Source organism: Manacus candei, unplaced genomic scaffold (genome assembly GCF_025592945.1).
Source record: "Manacus candei isolate 608988 ecotype Guabito, Panama unplaced genomic scaffold, ASM2559294v1 h1tg000077l, whole genome shotgun sequence".
NCBI lineage: Eukaryota > Metazoa > Chordata > Aves > Passeriformes > Pipridae > Manacus > Manacus candei.
This window is the reverse complement of record NW_026138125.1, coordinates 8,544,126-8,565,105: the sequence shown is the minus strand read 5'-3', so window position 1 is coordinate 8,565,105 and position 20,980 is coordinate 8,544,126. Positions and strand designations below refer to the sequence as shown.

General features: G+C 45.1%; 1 protein-coding gene across 7 annotated transcripts in view; it reads right to left on the bottom strand.

The window, feature by feature from the left end:
* Positions 1–20,193, bottom strand: part of TANC1 (tetratricopeptide repeat, ankyrin repeat and coiled-coil containing 1) — a 66,481-nt gene extending 46,288 nt beyond the window's left edge. For 2 of the 7 annotated variants that reach the window (XM_051810386.1, XM_051810390.1), the window contains exon 1: positions 19,484–19,654. In XM_051810386.1, coding sequence (XP_051666346.1) covers positions 19,484–19,493 — 10 coding nt within the window. In that variant the 5' untranslated portion in view covers positions 19,494–19,654. Of the gene's footprint in view, positions 1–16,273; positions 16,393–19,483; positions 19,657–19,781 lie in introns of those variants that run through there. The other 5 variants (XM_051810391.1, XM_051810389.1, XM_051810392.1 and 2 more) reach the window with 5 other exon arrangements.
* Between the last annotated feature and the right edge of the window lie 787 nt (positions 20,194–20,980).

Below are 20,980 nucleotides of genomic sequence, written 5' to 3'. Positions count from 1 at the left end.
CCCTGCAAGCCCCCGTGCCCGGACAGCAGAACAGACCCCTCCCTCCCTGCAATGCCCTAACCCTACCCTAACCCTAACCCCTCCCTCCCTCCCTGCAATGCCCTAACCCTACCCTAACCCTAACCCCTCCCTCCCTCCCTGCAATGCCCTAACCCTACCCTAACCCTAACCCCTCCCTCCCTCCCTGCAATGCCCCCGTGCCCGGACAGCAGAACAGACCCCTCCCTCCCTCCCTGCAATGCCCCCATGCCCTGCGAGCACACCACTTCTGCCTTCCACACCTCACACTCAGCAACCAACTGCACTGAGCACCACTGCAGGCTGCAGAGCAATACATAGTATAAGAAAAATACATTTGGGCTGTTAAACCTGGAAGACAATTGAGTTGTTTCAGAAAACTATCTTCAGATAGCAGAAGGAAAGAAGAGCAAGGAAAACAAAATGAAAGGAAGTATGAAGAGCTCGTCTTTCTCAGAACCCTTTCTGAGAGCATCTGTGACTTGTAATTTCATTTGTTTTCTCTACTGAAAAACTGTAAAGATATCTCATTTTAGAAAATATGCAGTACAAATATGCAACAAGAAGGGGGGGAAAAAGTAATCTGACAGACTGCCATAAACACCACATGAAGTCAACAGGAAAACCAAAAACCTTCCATCCATCCAAAAAACAGAGATGCTTCAGAAAGTTCATTTCATGAAATAAAGCAGAAAAAAATAATCAGTGCAACAGAATTTCTTCAGCTCCTATGAATAACCTGAAGCACACACACCAACACTAACAGAAGGTTTCCAGAGCCTGGATCATATTCCACATGTGGCTTCCTGACAGCTCCACACACCCCACAGGCTGGTTCCCACTCATCCAGGGAACATCCCCAGCAGGCTGTGCTGACAGGGGCAGTCCCTGGTCCCACACACCCCAGGGCACAGGGCAGCAAACACTCCAGCTCCTAAGTTCTGCACCACCAGCACATATGGGAGAGACACTGCTACTGCCATCCCTGCCATCCCTGCTATTCCTGCTGGCCAAGCCCACCACCATCCCTGCCATCCCTGCCATCCCTGCCCACTGCCAGAGCAAACAGGTTCAGCAGCACTTACACGTGTTTCCCAAAGAATGTAAACTCATCAACCCTCCCCGGTTTCAGCATCAAAAAAGCCCACAAACACACCCCCAAAACAGGATCATCTAACTGAAAAATGGAATAAACTAAAAGGAAGCAAATGATGATTATTTGTTGGCTACAAACCATCAATAAATTTATCAAAATCAGCATCGCTATACTACACTAGAGTGCTGAATGCCAACTGGGAAGGGTGAAGCCTCTTTTTTTAAAACACACACACTCCATGTGCTTACACTGTCAGTGATGGGCACCAGCCATGTTCTACAGGCAAGGGTTATGTGTCTGTTCTCAGCACGCCCCGTCCAAGAGGCTGCACTGAAAGAACATGGTCAATGACACTCCCTTGAACACTGCTCAATTTTTTTTTAAATAAGGAAATATCTCCTAGATTTCCACCACAAGATCATGAGAAAGAACAACTAAATGCAACATGTGGAAACACTCTCCCTTCCTCGCTTGTCTGCATGGGCTGAATACAGAGACAATCCACAACAGTAAAGACTTTTCTGAGAGTAAGAAACAGCCCTGACAGCTAGACACATTCAGTGAAGAAAACACTGTTCAATCACACAGGCAAGGCTGAAACATCATGCATAAGAATGGGAAGTCCAATTCCAGCTGCAGAGACATTCTTAACTTTTGTCCAGCTTTGAAACACTAGTGTTTCCCCTGAAATCACTCAGTATTGTATATTGCTGGTATGCTGCACAATAAATTTTACTTACAGGCATTTTAAACTCTTATGTCATGCAGAACGACAGTGACTTTACTAAAACTCAGTGGGTATCACCACACGAACAAGGAAGAAATAACCTACCTAAAGTCCTGCTGAAGTTCACAGAGCAGGACTCATCTAGCTCTGCCTTACAGAGACCACTGGATGCACATTTTTTTTATTCTTTTTCCCTCCAGAAGTGGTGGAGCTTAGTGGTGTATTCGATTAGAACAAAAAATAAAAGAGGGTAATTATGAAAGAGTTTGGTTTCACAGGGTGGATCCTCACAGGGAGCCTGCTGCGAGTGAAGACAATGACATTGTTGCAAGAACACTGGATCTTTCTTTAAAAAAATACAGTAACAATAAAGCACAACATTTACAGGACCTTGAACAGGTGCAGTGTTAAAAGAAAACCTGCGCAGCAGCTCAAAGAGAGAAGAAATGTGAGCTTAAATAAAGTCAGTGAAAAAAACAACAGGGGCAGATCGGAATCCAATGGACAAAGAGGCAACGGGCACCGACCAAAGGCGGGAGGCTCCCTGTGAACCAGGGACACTCCTCACTGGAGGCTGAGCAGCTCTCAGGAGAGACTGAAAGCTGGGAGGCTCCCTCTGAACCAGGGACACTCCTCACTGGAGGATGAGCAGCTCTCAGCAGAGACTGAAAGGCTGGAGGCTCCCTCTGAACCAGGGACACTCCTCACGGGAGGATGAGCAGCTCTCAGCAGAGGCTGAAAGGCTGGAGGCTCCCTCTGAACCAGGGACACTCCTCACTGGAGGATGAGCAGCTCTCAGCAGAGACTGAAAGGCTGGAGGCTCCCTCTGAACCAGGGACACTCCTCACTGGAGGATGAGCAGCTCTCAGCAGAGACTGAAAGCTGGGAGGCTCCCTCTGAACCAGGGACACTCCTCACGGGAGGATGAGCAGCTCTCAGCAGAGGCTCTCAATAACCAGTTCAGAGGAGACACAAGAGGACACCTCCTGCTCCAAAGGGAACATCCTGTCACGGGGCAGAATAAAACCATTCCAGAAGCCAGCAGTACTTCAGGAGAAAGTGCATTCCTACTCACTCCATCTTACTCTCAATGGCAAATGCCTCCCACTACTACAAGATCTAAAAATTATGATTATCAGATTCCAAAAGGAAAGAAAACCAACTCTAAGCACTTTTTCTAAATGCACAAACACCCTCTCCCAGACAGCCTCCTAAGCTATGACATAAATGCAATAAAAGTTTCAATCTATTTGTTACACACAGCTTTTTAAGTAAGTAGATTTTTCTTTTCCATACAAAAAACATTTGCCATGTTAGAAAGCCTGCATTATGCAAGGGTTAAGATCTGGAGCCATTAATGAACTTCAGAATCTGAGAAAGGTGTTTTACATACATAGCTAGAACACAGCGGCAATAAAAAAACCCCAAAAGACCTGAAAACCCCTGTATTATATTTAACTTGTTTTACAAACATGACAAGTATAAATTTTCTATTAACTCAAACAGAGAGGCTTGATATAGAACTGAAACTTCCCAGTATACGTCATTCCTGTTCTTAGGATATAGACAAGTGGTAATGAGAGATCAAATAAAAGGAATCAAGGACAATTCCATCCTAGATTTTCTTTTTGGAACTGAGGTCAACTTCCCCACTGTGCAAACAGTTCTTCATGGATCTTTTCCAACACAGAACAGAACTGGCATGCAAGATGGTCACTGACTCACACCACATTCAGTGGAGATACAAAAGGTGGCTATTACCTGGAAGCAAAGGCCATTTCCTTCCTTCTCTATAAAATTATATGCAACATGAAAGGTAAGCACTTCCAAGGCAACTCACCTTTTGCTTTGTGAGTACACACATGGGCAGGGCTGGAACAGCAAAACAAGAGCAGTGAAATGTGCTGTTGGTTTGCACACACAAACTGAAAGGTCTGAAAATCAGCTGGTTTCTGAAGTAATGCTACAGCCTTGGATCCAGGGTAACATCACTCCTGTTCCAGAGTGCATGGGAGAACATTTAGGGAATGAACTAAATACTGCACCTTAAAAATACCAATTACAAACAGTGTTTTTAAAAATAAAAATAAAAAACCCCACAAAAACCCAAACCAAAACCAAACCCAAAACACGCACCAAACTTATTTGTACCTACTGTGACACCTACTGACATATATCCCAATGCATTTCAGCTTCAGGTAAAGTATGTCTTCATACCCCTCTTTCACACTCCAGGAAGACTGATCAAATTGAACAGCAATAGTGTGCATCTATACTTTCTCATTCCTTGAACCAGGCATGGGACACTGGACCTGGTTTTGCTTTAAGGACACCAGTATTAATAGGACATTTTCCAGTAATGCTGGCTTTCTAAGCACACTGTACTTCCTCTCTCCCACAGCTAAGTAAGATCATTCCCTGACTCAGATTTCAGGAACCCTTTCAGCTATTGCAATTCTTTCACCTCGGTAAAGAATTCCAGTTCAGATTTTCTTGGTTTCAATTTTTAAATTCTGCCATGAAACCACTAGTTTGTTGTTTGATTGGGGGTTGTTTATTTGGTTTTATTTGTTTGTGTTTCTCTAAAGATTTGAAAGTCTTTTAAAAACAATCATTTCCATTTTAAAGTGGATACCAGATGCAGATTTGTTATCCCAGGCTCATACTGGTAATGTCCAAACAGAACTCTTTTGCCTGTGGAATTGAAGACCGTGTCAGCTGCTGACAAAGCTGGATCCCCCAGCTCACACCAAATTTTCAAAGGGGTGCTGCCCTCCCACCTGCTCAACTGTTTGTCTTCAGATCCACAAGACATTCCACACAACCGCTTCCTGCTCAGAGCATGAAGGGGAGGGGCAGAAAGTCCCTTGATTCCAGAGCTTGTATGGTCAGCTTTCTATGAGGGACTCCAGAACACGGTCAGCTGGATAAAACACGAGTGCTGGGACATGGAAAGGGTCGGGAGCAGGCACGTGCAACAGGTCACTTCATTTGCTGACCTTCACAAATGAAGTACTTTGTTACCTGGGGAATCCCCTCTGCAAAGCAGACACTGGAAAAAAATCTCTGCACATTTTCACTCAGCCTTTGAGTCTCTCCTTAAAACTCAACAACTGTCTTGCATGAGAATATCTTCCATACAAAGGGGCTAGTGAAGACACCAACATCGGGCAGTAGCTGACTCACAGCTCCTGTCTGCATTCACAGCTTTCATTCCACCTGCCTTTCCTCTGCAGTGGGTTATTTTCAGAGATCTACCTACAGTTCAGCACTTCTGCAGAGGTCAAATAAACTAATCCTACACAGTAGGTAACCACCTGAGTTAATGCCCATGAACTCCACATGCTCCACCTGCTTCCCACAGTTGTGTTGTTCAGGCTCTCTGATTTAAATCTTGAAAACCAGTTAACATTTCTTTGCAAAGAAATAAAGGGTAGAACATCTTACTCTACTTTTGCACAGAAATACTTCAGGGAAAAACCACCTTTCAGTGTGGGATTTATCAAACATATACTTCAAATAATCTGTATTTTTAAAAGTGTATTTTTTATTTTTGAATGCTGAGATTCAAACATTTGAATCCCAAAATCCCAAGTTCTACAGAAAACTGCTTTCACTGCCTTCAGACACATTCAGAGTGTCACTGTTTACACACAGAAAAGTCTCAACATTTCCCTTTTCTGGAAAATTCAAATTCTGAACTGTAGATTTGAAACAAGAGCAAAACACAGCAAAATACAATATTTAAAGCAGCAAGGTGTTACTGATGTAACAGAAATCAAGACAGTAAGTAAAAATCCTTTCAAATTTTGAATCAACAGAGGGCATATCCTCAGATCTAAGAGACTCCTAATTCAAGAACAAACACACATTTGAAGAGAACTGTGGTTTTACTTTTGTTTTTTAAGGTACAACTTCTGATGAGATATATTTGTTTTATTATGATTCAAATGCATGAATGAAAATGATAAAACACACACTGAAGGGGTCTGCCTCTGACCTCGTGCAACAAAGTAGAAAGTGGCACATACGATGTTTCCCGTGAGCTTAGTCAGACCCACCGAAGTTAAATAGCTATTATTGAAATGTTTTATACAGCACCCTAAACGATTACTGTCTTTACCCTGTGTAGCTGTTTTTTATGCAGGAAAATCAATACAGATACCAAACTAACAAGCTGTCCTCCATTTGTGCCATTTGCTCCTCGCTCAGCAACCTAATTACTATTAAACTCACCTATGAGATCCTCCACATTTTCCCCTCTCACCTGACCCCCAGGAAAGCTATGCTGCAGTTTAACAGCAATGTTTCCAGATTGCTGTTCACTGCTAAAGTGGAATTATGCCTTGAAGCACTATTAAAATACAATGAAAGCAGTGAAAGATGAGGAAGTGTGAGAAAAACCTCATTATCATGTTAGCTATTAGAATGTGCTTTTGCAGTAGCTTTTTTCCCACCAGTCTGCATCTAGATCTGATTTCCCAGGTGCCAGAGATGTATCTGTTCTGCCCTGCAATCACCCAGTTTTCTGCTATGCTACTCTTTTACCTGATTACTGATTATTTTGGCCAATGTCCCTGAAGACTGCCAACACAGGGGAAAAGATGGTCCCCTCGATTCACTGCTCTCCAGAAACCCTGGGCAGGTGCCAGCCACTGCAGAAATGGCTCTTTGTCACTATTTTCAACATTACTGTTCCCCAGCTACTTCTTACTACCCCGAAGCAGATGGAGAGCACTCACAAGTCAGAAATATTCGCTTCAAAGGCCGTAAGAACCTGTTTGAACCAACCCAAGGATTCGGCCATCGTGCAGATGGAGAGTCACAGGTGGAATCACCTGCTTGTCTACACTGGGGAAGAAGAGCAGCAGTTCTCAACAGAGCCTGAAAATCTTAACTCTTCACAGCTGTTTCTTGTATGCCAAATATCTGACCACAGATGAGGTGTTTTTCCCTTTTTGTTCCCATTCTGCTGAGAAAATGCCAAGACCACAGTCTTCTACCACTTTCTACAGAAATTCCCCTTTCTTCAGCTATGACCTACAAAACAAAACAAAATAAAACCAAGGTAATCCCAAGAAAAACCAAACCCAAACCTTGTACCAAACCATTCTCGTTCTTACTGAATTTATCCTTGGTGTTTAGGCTTCTTTCTGAACCTCACCCCTCCAGCTCACCACTGACAGGACACTGCCAGGTTCCTCCACGGGTGAACGGTGCTCTCCTGGTCTCACCTCATTTAGCCTAATTCTGCTCTCACCAGGGCAGTTTGCTCCCCTCAGTTTTATCTTTAGGTCTCACAGAAGTAAATTACCCTCAATCATTCCACTGCCTTTTATTTCTAAATTCAATGAATTATCTTTCCTGTCCTTCAGCTCTGCCAGACAAGGATCAGTGTACAGAGATTATGCTGCAACCCAAGTTTTTGCTCCAGGGGCATGAGGGTGGAGGGTGGGTCTGCTGAGAGTGGGATAAACAAGGGTGGGGAAGGCTGCTCACTACCTGTCTCCACAGACAACCCTCTTTCCAATAAAAAGGCTTCAAAAAAAAAGGGTTGGCCCTCCCCTAAGCAGAAGGTCAGTACTTAGAGAGGCATTGTAGAATGAATTAAGGCCATGAGGTTTATAAAGAACTCCTGAGGAAACACCATGTGCAGCACGGCAGCCAGCAACCCCCAGGAACCAGGGCCATCACAGACCTCGGTTCCACTGAGGCAGAGGGGAGCAAAGGAAAAGGAAGTATCACCACAGATGTATTGTTTCTTGCCTTTGTTGTAATGGCCACTTTCCATCACTCTCCATCCTCCCCTCCCATGGTAAACACAGAAAAAGTGACAAACACCTACTCAAATTATGAAAAGGTCAAAACACCAGGCAAGAAAACTCATCACATTCCAGCTGGCAGAAGTGACACCCCGCACACAAGTCAGCAGAATATCAAGAGCCTAAAACTAGATGAAAACTAGGTCAGAAACTGGCATTTCAGCTTTACTAACAACCAGAAAATTAAACTGAAGAACTAGATCATGTTAACCAAAACTTTGACCCAACTCATAGTAATTAAGCCTTATTTTACCAAACAGTTACATGCTTGGGCTATCACGGCCCTGTCCTCTCCAGAGAGCACAAAAGATGAGGGATACAGAAATAAAATGTGTCTCTGGTTTCTCAGCTGTCCTAGATACAGTCCTAATTTCAGAAGAAAATCCACAAGCTGCTTGTAAAACACCACCACTGACTCCAACCAGCCACAAATAAAGGTGAGGCAGAACGAGCCACCTTTCCTTCCACAGGCTGCACTTAAACAGCTCCGTGGGCAAACCCTGGTCCTTCAGCTCTGCATCAGTTTAACCTGCTCCCTTCCACACCAGGCAAATCCACACTGTGCTCCCCCCTGCTGCAGACAGGACTGATGGAACAAAGTCAAACTGGGGACAGCCAGCACCTGGGCACCTGGTGAATGAGCCCAACAATCCAGCAGGGATTCCTGCACTACCCGGGCCTCCTGCACATTCCAGTACAGCCCCTGCAAGAGCTGTGGGGTCCTGTGTTCCTGAGCCAAGGCTCACAGGCAGCCTGGATGGGGCAGTCTTTGCCATTTGGATTTAAGCCAGTTTTTTTCTGCTCCTGTCAAATTACAGTTACTATTAAGGAACCACCATGGTCTAGAAAACCAAGGGGGAAGAAGCAGAAGAAATCCATCTAGATGTAACACATACCTCTGGTGTTAAAGACAAGCAACAAATAGAAATAACACCTACTTTGTAAGAAATCTGTAACTAGAGGACAGGCTACGAACTTCAAATAATAGCACCAAACTGACTGGCCATGCATCAAATCTCTAATAATTTTTGGCAGGATTTTCAAAGGGCTGCATCACCTACTTGTGACCAGGGGTCCTCCCTTGTCTGTGCTGAGAAAACAGTGCGTGTTCCTCCAGCACCAGGAGCCACGTCTGCCCACGGGAATGCTGAGCCCAGGGACAGTGCACATCTGCACAGCACAGCAATCCCACCGCTGGCTTCGGGAACACCACCTGGATCCACCACACCTCGTCTCACGGCCAGGAGAGAAGCTCTCCAGGCTCACAGTGGGTGAGTAGCCAAAGGCTACACTTCCCTCGTATGTCACTGCTCAGAAGATTATAAGGTCCACCCAGTGATGCTGAACAGTAATGACTAAAACCCTCCTAGACTAAAGTATCCCTAAAATCCATAAGCTTAGCAAGTGAACTACTACAGTTGGGACAGGGGAACCACCATCTACTTGTTTACTGGGGCTTTCAGGCTGCAGGTCACAGAGAGAAACAAATAAATTACTGTTTATTTCAACCACCTTAAGACTTCAAGGGAAGGAAGTTATCCCATATAAAGGGATTTAATATGAAATACTTTATCAGAAGGAAACAGGCTAAACCAATAGCAAGGGGGACAAAGTTATTAAGTTTCACTTTCAACTTGCTAAAAATACGGCAGTCAACAAACCTTACATATAAAAAAACTCCCACATAAACCTATCTAGTTATCTGCCTGCATGGAGTCTTGTTTTCAGATGTGTATTTCAAATTCAGATCTTGCAAAGCAGACACTTTTCTTCCTTTTCAGTCCAAAGAACACCAATGAAGTTCTTATCAGCCTTCATATATAAAAAAAACCCACAACAAACCAAAAACCAAAAAAACCACCACACAAAAAAACCCCCAAACTCACAAACTATCTTTTTCAAAATCAGACCTGACCAAAATGAATAACATCTCGAGCATTTCAGTGGAGCACAGAGGTAAGCTAAGGTAGCTCTAAAACAGGACTCTGGGCAATACCCAAAACAGTGACTTCCAGCACCACAGGCCTCTTCTGGACATAGTGAGGTAGGCAGCATGTGGCCCAGTGAACACCTGACTTCCACAGCTGTTTATTCTGTCTACAAAGTTACACATAACTAACCAGCACACCAAATAGGAATAAAGGGGAAAAAACCCATAAGGCAGCTCCAGATTTGAAGAAACCGCTGTACCTCAAAATGAGATTTTACCACCAGACTACACAGGAACTGGTGGAATGAGTGTCTTCAGTCATGCTGCCAGTCAAAGGGGATGGGTTTTGTACACTAAAAATGACACCTGCTGCATCTACTGTATCTAATCTGACACCACTGTACAGGGAAAAAACCACTGAATTCCAAAGACCAGAGTAACTGACAATCCTTTCACAAAAGGAAAACAAATTCCCTCTAAATGCTAAATTAAATCATTTGATAGTAAGCCAAGGCACTAGTGAAACCTGGTAGTATTTGATTAGTAGGTGCATGGAACTCAAGGAAAATACTGCAGGATATAATATGCAAATATACGCCTGGTCTCTAGATGGGAAGGTTTCTACCATCATTTTTTCATCTACAGGAAAAAAAAATTCACAGATGATTTTCCTTACAGAATTCCTCTATGCAACAACAGGAAAGCGTACCAGGCAAAATCCTGTCAGTGTTTTGTCCAGAACACAGAAGAGGTGACTTTTTCATTACCACAGCTACTTTCCAGGTTTCCAGTGAATCTAATCTGCTTGAGATTTCCTTTTTTAAAGAAGTATCACAATAATACATGCAATATCCTTGAATGACAGTAACACAGTGTTGATAAACCTCAAAGCTTTTTTTCTGTTTTAGTTCCTTATCATATCTAGTTCCAGATCTCCTATATTCTTTATCCTTCTAATAAGATATTCTCAGGACTTTATTCTGTTTCTTCATGGAATTTTCCTCCCTTTCAAAAAAGCAAAAATGGTCCCTCTCCTCCTGTTAGGAGTTTCCTCCTGTGTGTTGTGGTCTATTTTTTCCCCACACAGCAGCTATCCTTGCAAATTCTGGGACAGTATGTTTTCTATAATCCCTCATCATGAAATACCTGATTTGAAAGGGCTGGGAATCACAGCCAGTCACTTTTGCCAGGAATCAAATGCAGAGCTCCATCCAAAATCTGTACACAAGGGACATGTTACCTACTTCCTGCTTCAAAGGCCTAAAAATAGAGATGAACACATCTATTACTAGGTGAGCGCTTTTGCATGTTTTAATGTGACTTTTAAAATATACTCCTCTGGTGTCCAATTGATGCTGATGTTTTCTTCATTAGGATCACTATCTTTAGCCTTAGTTACTAGAGGTAGAGTGGTCTGTGTGCAACAGCAGCTTGAGGTGCCCACAGTGACAGAGAGGAAACACTCATTAGGACTTCTTTGATTAGGGCAGAGTCATGGAATGGCTGAGGTTGGAAAGGACCTCTGGAGGTCATCTGGTCCAGCTCCCTGCTCAAGCAGGGCAAGTCACACAAGAAAATGCTGGAAACATGTATCAAAGATACAATGCAGAGTTATTTCCTTCAGAGAATGCAGCTGTCCAAATGGATCTGTTAGATCTGTTAACAAACACATCCCCTGCTGGTCTGGGATAAGATAGTGTAAGATAGTGTTAATATACTGTGACAGTGCCCCTTGCCACACCATCCCCACAAAAAAAAAAAAAAAAAAAAAAAGAGCAAATACAGCATCTACGTGACCCTACCTAAAATGTGGGAATGAGCAGCAGGAACACAAGGAACACAAGGCTCAAACATACCAGACTGTCCGGGACACATTAGCATGGCTACACACACACACAAAAAGAAGGGTATAAAGCAGTATAGTCTTTGTGGATAAAATAAATGAGCAAACTTTGGAATTAAACATTAACATTTTTGAGGATGCCTAGAGACCAGACACTTGAGTTACATAATCCAGGAGGTATGCTGGGTATTTATATATACTGCTCTTCAACCTCAGAGCATCTCACAACACATGCCAGCTCCCCGCAGCCTGCAGGGCGGGTAACAACCTTATTTCCATTTCGCTCAGGAGGAGCAAAGCCCAGTTGGCTCAAGGTCATCCTGGTGCAGCCTTTACAGCATGGTAGCGGGGTCAGCCTGCTCCTGCAGCTCCTGCAGCTCCTGCTGCCCTGTGCCAGCCACGATTCATCCTCCCTGTGCTCACTGACCTGCACTGCAGAGCCAGAGGAGCAGAGGTGACACAGGAAAAGAGCAGGGTCTCACAGCAGGTACAGAGCAAAGGAAAACCGCTCCTCTGAATCACAACAAACTGTTACACTGGCTCAGCTATTTCCTGAAATCTCACCCATCGGAATGTGGCAAAACAGAAATAGTTCCCTCCCTGCTTCCCACCTCAAATCCTGGGATGCTGCCTTTTTCTGTCTCTTGTGAAATGTAAACCTTCTGGTTTTAATTACCTGATTGTGTTGTTTTATGGAAAAGACTCAGGCACTCTTCTGTAGTGTAAACTGCAAGGAAATCCCAACACCCATGCTCCTCCAACTCCTTTTCCCTTGAAGCACTTCTCATTTTCAGGTATGCTGCAATGGCATCGAGAGGCCTTGTTACAGCACCAAAAGGAGCTGCCTGCACATTCCTGACAGGCAGCCCTGTCCCAGTGGGCTCACACACAAGGCCTCCCTCGGCCCCAGCCTGGCACATGTGGTCTCTTTACACACACAGACCCCAAAACCAGTGACATCATTCACACAAACCAGACACATGCTTTAGGTGTAATTCCTTGTCAGTGACAAGTCCACTGCAGAGCTCAAACCAGGGACAAGAACGTGGAATACGTGGAACATCCCAGAGTCTGCTCTTGAAGAAAAATTAAAGACTTGTCTATGCAAGGGGAAAAGTGCTTCACATTCACACCCTGCCCCATCCTGCAATAACTCCCTGATGTAGACAAGATCCTACATGCTTTTACCAAAAATATGAAATACTTGGCAAGCCCATATTTATTAAAATTTTACAGTTGTCCTGTTGTTTTCAGTAATTAAACAGCCAAGCACCAGTAAAGCCTCTAACTCAGATGCCAGAAAGCATTCCTGCCACAGGCAAGAGTCCAAAAAAAAATTAAATTTAAATCCTCACAACCAGAATTTAACTAGTAGTGAAATACAAACCTGTATCCTTCAAAAAAAAGTAATTATTCATTAAAATCTTAGGACTGTGCAAATCTTTATGAGTTTGCCCAGATAGTGTATTCTGCTTCCCCTTAGCCTATCCCTGGGCTGCTTTGCAAGCCCACTGTACATCAAATGAGTCCAGTTCACTGATTTGGGAAGAGATGCAACACCAACAAGAACTCACTCAGCTCAAAATCCTGTGAACAGAAGAAAAACTGTAAAGAAACAAAATTAAATTTTTCACTTGGGGAAGGCTGAGAACTGTAGAAAGGAAACTCAAGCAAGGTTCACTAAGGAGGAAAGCATCTGTTTTTCCTATTAGGAGACATGATGAAAATAGGAAGAAAATAATCTTGTTTCTCCCAGACTGAGGGACAGTGTGAGATTCCTCAGGTGCCAGGCAGGCAGATGCATGGAACACTGCTAACAAAAGGAGCTTTCTCTGGAAGCCCTAGTCCCCAGTGAGACCCAAGGCAGCTCTGGTGGCACACACTGCATGGGGGGTGCCACAGCCTTGGGGGAACCCCCTCTGCACAGGCACGGGGGAGCAAAAAGCGAGGAGAGGAACAAGTCCTCTAACAAACCATTCCACATATTCCTCCAGTGCAGACTTTTACACAGCTTTGAACTCCAGCACAACAAAATCACTTAATGTCCTTTCCTTATTGTCTTTTAAGGACAAAGTGCAGCATTTTTAGTCAGGAAAAAACCAACATTAATTTGTTCTTTTTTCCTCAAACTTCCAAAGCATGCCTGGTTCCTCTGAATGAGTGTAAAACATTCTTAAAGTGCTCTGTCAATCACTGCTGACTTACTGCAAACTCACAGAAGACATGTGGTGAGGAGCACAAAGAATGGGTTAGACAGAGAATCAACAAAAACATACACACCAGCTCTGTATTCCCGGAGTTTGGAATATACCAATGAATTCTGAAACTGCACATTAGGTTGGTACATGATGCTAGGAGGCACAATATTCCTACACTCCATCCTACCTTTGCCAAGCACAATTTATCTGAGGGTAAAGCAAAGTTTACCCCTGATGTGTTGTCACATTGTCTCTTGAACTTTTTGAAGTAATTCTTGCATGAACACAAAGATTCTGTATCAGTAGTTGGAAAGTGCTGATAATTTTACTTTACCAGGCCTACATTTTGTGGTAGTAATATTTCTCTTTTCTTCAAACTTTCAATTGCTGGCAAATTTTGTAGAATAATCCAGGAACTTGGTCCTTTCTAATACAAAGAAATCCCTTTGTGATCTCAGTGGGAATTTAACCCAGTGTAAAACAGACCTTGAAGCATATTAACTAAATAATCAACTCAACTCAAATGCATTTCTGGTGTAAAACACAAAAACTGTCTCCCTCCAAAACTCACATTAAGAATATTTTGTGTTTTGTCCTTCTTGTTCAAAAATAATAACAAAAAACAAGCAACAAAGACCCCCACACAACACAGAAAAAAGAAGAAAAACAAGCTCGAATCAAACCCAGCCATCAAACCCACACATTAAACTCTCTATCAACTTCCATCTCATTTAAGTTTCAAAAAGCAAAGGCTGTATTTTGCTATTTACTCTTAGTTGATATTGTTCAAATACTAACTTGTTGAAGTATGGTCAGAAATACAGAAAGGACATCTGCTAAGGAAGAAATGGATAAGTTTCACTGTAAATGACTGAAAGGAGAAAAGCACAATCTTATACTACTCAGATTTTGTGACCAACCCAGAGCTCCCCAGGCTTGACTCCAGTGTGGATCTGCAGAGTTCACATGCACACAAGCACACACATCAAAAACCTCCTGTCAGGGCGTTTCCTGTGTGCTAACAAGTTCCAGCTTCTCTCTTGCTGGAGCTAAATTTAACTAAGACTAAGATCCAGTCTTTAAAAAAAAAAAAAAAAAGCCGAAACAAAAAAAACAACAAACCAAAAAACCCCACTAACAAACAGAATCGACACAAAAAGCCAATCCACACCACATACACAACTTCAGTGCAGTGCAGCAAACATTTTACAGGCACTTTGGTTTGAAAGCTGTTAATTATCAAATATATGAAATATGCAGCAAGCAAGCAGCCACCCCTCACCCTCTCACCCTACACATTTCTGAACCTGCACTTGATGTGCTCTGAGGCACAGGGGACACCAGATCCCACTAATCCCATGGGGTGTGTGACAGCCAGTGACTCCCAGGGCAGGTGGAGGTCCCAGCCCAGCACGGTGCCTGGCTGTGGAAGGAGCCCTCCCCACAGCAGCAGGATGCACTAAAGGGCTCTGGACAAAACTGCAGGCTTTGCTGTAACGTGCTAATTCCTGAAGATTTTAATTACAGATCTGTCTGAGCTACACGGGGGCATATGTGGGTGGAAGGGTAAAAAACAGCTCGGAGTGGAGGAGGTTCAGTGTTCAGCCTCCTGCCCACAGCGCTGAGACCCCCCATCCACACCCCACCGCCACCCCAGGACCCCTCCAGAGCTGCCCTCGGGGTGTCCCTGCGCACCCCACACAGCCCCAACACCTCTGTGCCAGGTGGGACACGCACCACTGCCACCCTGCCACTCTGCACTGCCACCCTGCACTGCCACCCTGCACTGCCACCCTGCCACCCTGCACTGCCACCCTGCACTGCCACCCTGTACTGCCACCCTGCCACCCTGCCCTGCCACCCTGCCCTGCCACCCTGCACTGCCACCCTGCCACCCTGCACTGCCACCCTGCCACCCTGCACTGCCACCCTGCCCTGCCACCCTGCACTGCCACCCTGCCACCCTGCACTGCCACCCTGCCACCCTGCACTGCCACCCTGCACATCCTCTGCCACGCCTAATTCTTACAGGGTTGGGACATGATGCATCTTTTCTTAAAAATATAAAGGTGTTAAATTTGAGTAACACTTGGATCACTTATCAGGGGGAAATTCTGCTGCAGAGTGAAATGAGACTGTGAACAATTCTAATGTAGGCTATGGAATTTTGTTCTCTTCTAACACCACCCCTTATTATAGAAATCTAAAACATGAAGGAAATCCACATTTATTGATAATTCACAAGCTGTAACTTTAAAGCATCACCATGAATTAAAGCCAGCTGATAAAAAACACCCAGAGAGATTCAAAATACAGATCTGTAGCTTTGTATATAGTTACAATATTGAAGATCATTAGAACTCTAAGTTGCATGCAGCTTTCCAATTTCATACACATCTAGGTACAGCTGGATTCCCCAAGGCTCACAAGGAAGAACTGGACTTCAAGATCAGCCCTGTTACCAAAATTATTTTGGCCATTTGGACTGCAGAAGTGCCTGAGAAGTGCTTCACAACAAGTGCCTCACCAAGTCAGTCACCTCACAGACGTTGTAAAACCCTAACCCCTGCATCAGCTCACACAGAGTATTTACAGAAGAAGGTCAAATGGGCAATAATTCATTGAGCGTTGCCACCAACTTCAACAGCATCGAGATCCTAAGGACAGCGCTGGATTTGAGCACAGACGTTTGGCTGTGCAAAGCCACTGCCGGCACTGAACTGAGCCCTGTGTGCGGCCCAGTGAGGTTCCTGGGCTAAGGCATCGCACGGCCCAGAGGCTGAGAGCAAACTGCCCCTGGACAGCCCAGAGGCTGAGAGCAAACTGCCCCTGCACGGCCCAGAGGCTGAGAGCAAACTGCCCCTGCACGGCCCAGAGGCTGAGAGCAAACTGCCCCTGCACGGCTGAGAGCAAACGGCTCCCTGCCGACACCACGGACACCACAGCACCCAGGCACACGTGCGGGGCCAAGCCGACCGATCCACACAGCTCGTCCTGCCTTCACACTGGCACCCGCGGCAGAAATCAGTACTGCAGATGAGAAAATACATTAAATACCAGACTGGTGATGGCACTACCTCAGGAAACCAACCTCATTTCCCAGCAACTGTTCCCTGTCACGCAGTGGAGAAATAACTCCCAGGCACCGTTTGTTTCCTGGCCTCTGCTTCCAGACTCTCACGCGCATCCCTCGGGCACAGGAGTGTCTCTGGACACCACGCAAGGAGGCCGAGCACTGAGGCAAAGACAGCGCAGAGCTGAGTATTCTAGTGCCAAATTACCTTTACAGATTAAGCCTATATCTTAGCAAGCCTCCTCTGGGTGAGGGGGGAAACAAAACCAGAATTCCTGAGAATTCTGGCAAGAGAAACAGGATTTGTCAAAGTTAGTCATTCCATGAACATGAACTAGAACACCTGCACTTCAGGAAGCAGGAGCAACAACAATGGATGAAAACAAAGTCTATATAGCAATGCATCACCTATACAACCAGAAATCTGAAATACTACACTGGACAACCGTCTGAAGGTTCATGAAACTGAAAGACAGGGAGGAATAGCAAGAGAACATTTCAGCTATGAAAACAGACCAAAAGCACTCTGTGTGACTGAAGCACAAAACCAAGTGGCAGAAAACCTGTGCTGCAGTTCAGACTCTCCTTCATCCCAGTGAGCAGGAAAGGAACACTGCAGGAGTCTCTGACAGGTATGTGGAGAGCCCAAATGTAGCATAGAGAGCATCCTGGGTGCTCTGACAGTTTTATACTTAGATAAATAATCTAGTCACGTAAGCCTGCTGATATAGCCTTACAGAACTTCCTATGTACAAAGAATACTGAAAGATTTTAGCCATGCTAAAAAAAATGGATTTTAAAAGAAGGTAGTAAGAGACAGCAGAGGAAGCAGACACATTAGTATTAGGCTGCACAATAGATATTCTGCCTTAATGAGCAGCTGATCTCTTTATTTTCTTCCCTGCAGAACAAGATCAGAGAGTTTAAGGCTCCACCAAAACAAACTTTTTTTTTTAAACAAGGCACTTTTCAAACTAAAGGTAAACACAAAACCAAATGCAGTGAGGATCGTGGGCTGTTCCAGCAACTGCTTCTAGTGTTACACTATGCCTTCAAGTCAGAAGTCAGTTTTCTAACACTGGTGCTTCCTATACATAAATATATTGTTAAAAAATAAGACCTTACACATTTGTTAGGCCATATGCTGTTTTGGGTTTTTTTCATGGTCACAGCTTTGTGAAAAATAAACTCTCCAACTTTGACTTCAAGTCTTGGGAGCTGAAAGCAAACCAAAAGACATGAACTAACCCAGTTTTCTCCAACCTTACCCACACATAAAACCCAAAGCTGACCTTTCTCTGTTTTTCTGGAAAACATAAAGATCTAGCTTCTGATAAAGCATGAAATACCACTTTTTAGTCAAAACAGCATCTCTACAGATAAAATTTAATTTTAAAACCATAAATTTCAATTTACAGACGTTTATGAATGTCATTACAAATAACTAAGAGGTCGGGCTGATGTTCTTACACACACAAGGGTTTTAACGATTTGCTGAACAATCTTTCATCTTCAAAGAAAAGTTTCATCTTGACGAGAGTAACAAGTTCAGCTAAAGAAAAACAGAACACTTCTACTAAGACTGCTTAGCTGCCTGCAGATGTATACACCAAGATCACAAAGTTGCCATGGCATCAACTTCACGACTGTGGTTAGACACACAAAATGTCTTTTTCCTACAGACCATTATGGGAAGCTGAGTGACTTTGGCCATGAACCAAATATGTTTTGGCTCTAAAGTGGACATAATTCATCCCCATTTGGGCATTCCAATGGTTAGCTCCACTGAGAAAGCAAGGCAACCAGCACTTTAGAGCATCCATGTGAATGAAGCTCTAAATACACCGCTCTAGCAGTGGCAAAGAGAAACTCCATTTGTGCTTACCTTGCTCCCTATCATTACATAATAATATAATACTATTTTCTCCAGCACTTAACCAACAGATTAGAACAAACGGGAAAGGTTCATTTTTGGCTACTGTATATCAAACTACAGTGTGAGGAAATCTTCTAGGATCTAAGATAGCACATTTATTTCTCTTATTCCCTGATATTTTCAATTGTATAAGCATAAGGCTATTTTTCAACAACAGCTATCAAAAATACAAGCTAAAATAAGACTTCTGCAGGTACTGAAAAGCTCTGAAGTAGCCTGGATAAGTAAAACACTTAACATAGTCTGAACCAGTGAACCTCTTGCAAATTGTTTTTCCACACAGCAGGCACAGAGGCCCAAAGCAAACCTCCCACATCCCCAGCTGTTGGCTTCCTCAGAAAGCACCATGTGAGGCAGAGCAGGGAGTGCTGCTGTCACCCTGCCCAGGCAGGGGCATGGCCAGAGAGCTGGGGCAGGGGACCTGTCACTGTCACAGAGCACTGTCACACCCCTTCTTCCCCCGAGGCTCATCCTCCCATTAAGAGGTCTCCAGTCACATTCTACTTCTGAAAACAGTAATTTAGGACCCAGTTCACTATCCAACAAACACACATCATGAGGCTATGGCAAACAAGTACTTGAGAAATCGGAAAGCTTTAGAAAGTATGTTATAAAATACCCCATTACTATACATTATCAGTAACTCACATATTAAAAACAAATCAAGTTATCATTTTATTCTTGAGATCACAGCAGGAACACTGACGACCTCGAGGGCAGGACCTTGTGTTTCAGCCGCCGAAACCGGCCCGTCCCCACGGACCCGCTCACGTCCCAGTGCCCCGAACCCGCAGGCCCTGCCCGCGGCGTGCGCCCTGCTCCCAGTGGGCTCCTCCTCACCTTCTACCATCAACCACAACCACTGGGCACCAAGGAACCAAGTTTTCCCGAAAGCAGCACTCTTCTTCTTTCCCCCCGAATCTCTACCACCGAGAGCACGAAGCCCGCCCCTGTCCCAGGACCGCGCCGGGCGGGCCGGGGAGGCGGAAATCGCGGCCGTGCCGACCGCGGGCCCCGCCCCGGCCCCCGCCCGCACACGCTCCCCCGGCACCAAGTTTCACCGCCGGCCCCGCGCCCGCCGGCCAGGCCGGAGGCAGGGAGGGAGAGGGCAGGGAGGGAGAGGGCAGGGAGATCTCACCAGCGGCGGGCCCGGCCCCTCGCCCCGGGCTCCGCGGCGCGGCCCAGCCCGGGCTGCTCGGGCTCCTCCGGGCTGGGCAGGCGCGGCGGCGGGATGAGCTCACGGGAGGGGCGGCGGCAGCGCCCGCCCCCGGCGGGACGGGCCGGGGCGGAGCGGGAGCGCTCAGGGAGGGGACGGCACAGCAGGGCAGGACAGGGCCGGGCAGTGCCCGCCCGGCCCCAGAGCCGCGCTGAGGGGCCGCTCCGCAAACACCGACCTCAGAGCCCCACAGAGCCGGCCAGGCCCGCGAGCCGGTGTGCTCACCCCACACCGAGAGCTCTGCCCGGCTGCGCTGCCCGGACACCCCACACACCCCACACACCCCACACACCCCACACCGAGAGCTCTGCCCGGCTGCGCTGCCCGGACACCCCACACATGTGTTGAGGTGGCGTTACCTCTGAATACAGCGGTGAACACGGTTCCAGTCTATCCATCCATATTTTCCAAGATAGCGAAAAACGAGAGGGTGCAGAAGAGAAGCACAAAACTGATCTGAAGGCTGAAGGTGATGCCAGGCAGCAAGAATGTTAAAATATTTAGTTCCTCAAAGAGACAGCACAGAAGGCAGCTTATGAGAAAGAGAACAAGGTACTGGTATTTTACTGTAGGGCACCCACGGTAACCACAAAGAGCTGTACAGATGTAGCCATCAAAGAGCATTACCTGTGACTGGGGATGTCACATGCAGATAACCATATCACATCAGTGGGGCTGGCATTAAAGAGCCAGGTGGTTTTAAGTATTAACACACAGGTTTAGCAGTGGTGGTTTCCATAGCATCGTTATGAGCACAACAGTCAATAATATCAGCACACTCATCTGATGTGTTTGTCTCTCTCACCTCAAGTGTCAGATATTCCAGCTCTTCCCTACACAGAGGCCAAAGCCCTCAGCTTCGCTACATGCAATCTCTACAATATAATTTCACATGATTAAATACAAAAATGAATCCTCCTTACACCCAAAAAGGAAATGTAGAGACAATCCAAAATACATTTATAAATAACAGTAAGGGTTTGCCATGCAAACTGATTTTCATATGCAATTCATAATGAAAAACTAAATCTGAATTTAACTGCAAAATAATTATTACAGTGCCAGAGTATTCTAGAACATTTTCTAGCCTATGGGAGCATTTCACAGAGTGTCTTCCAATG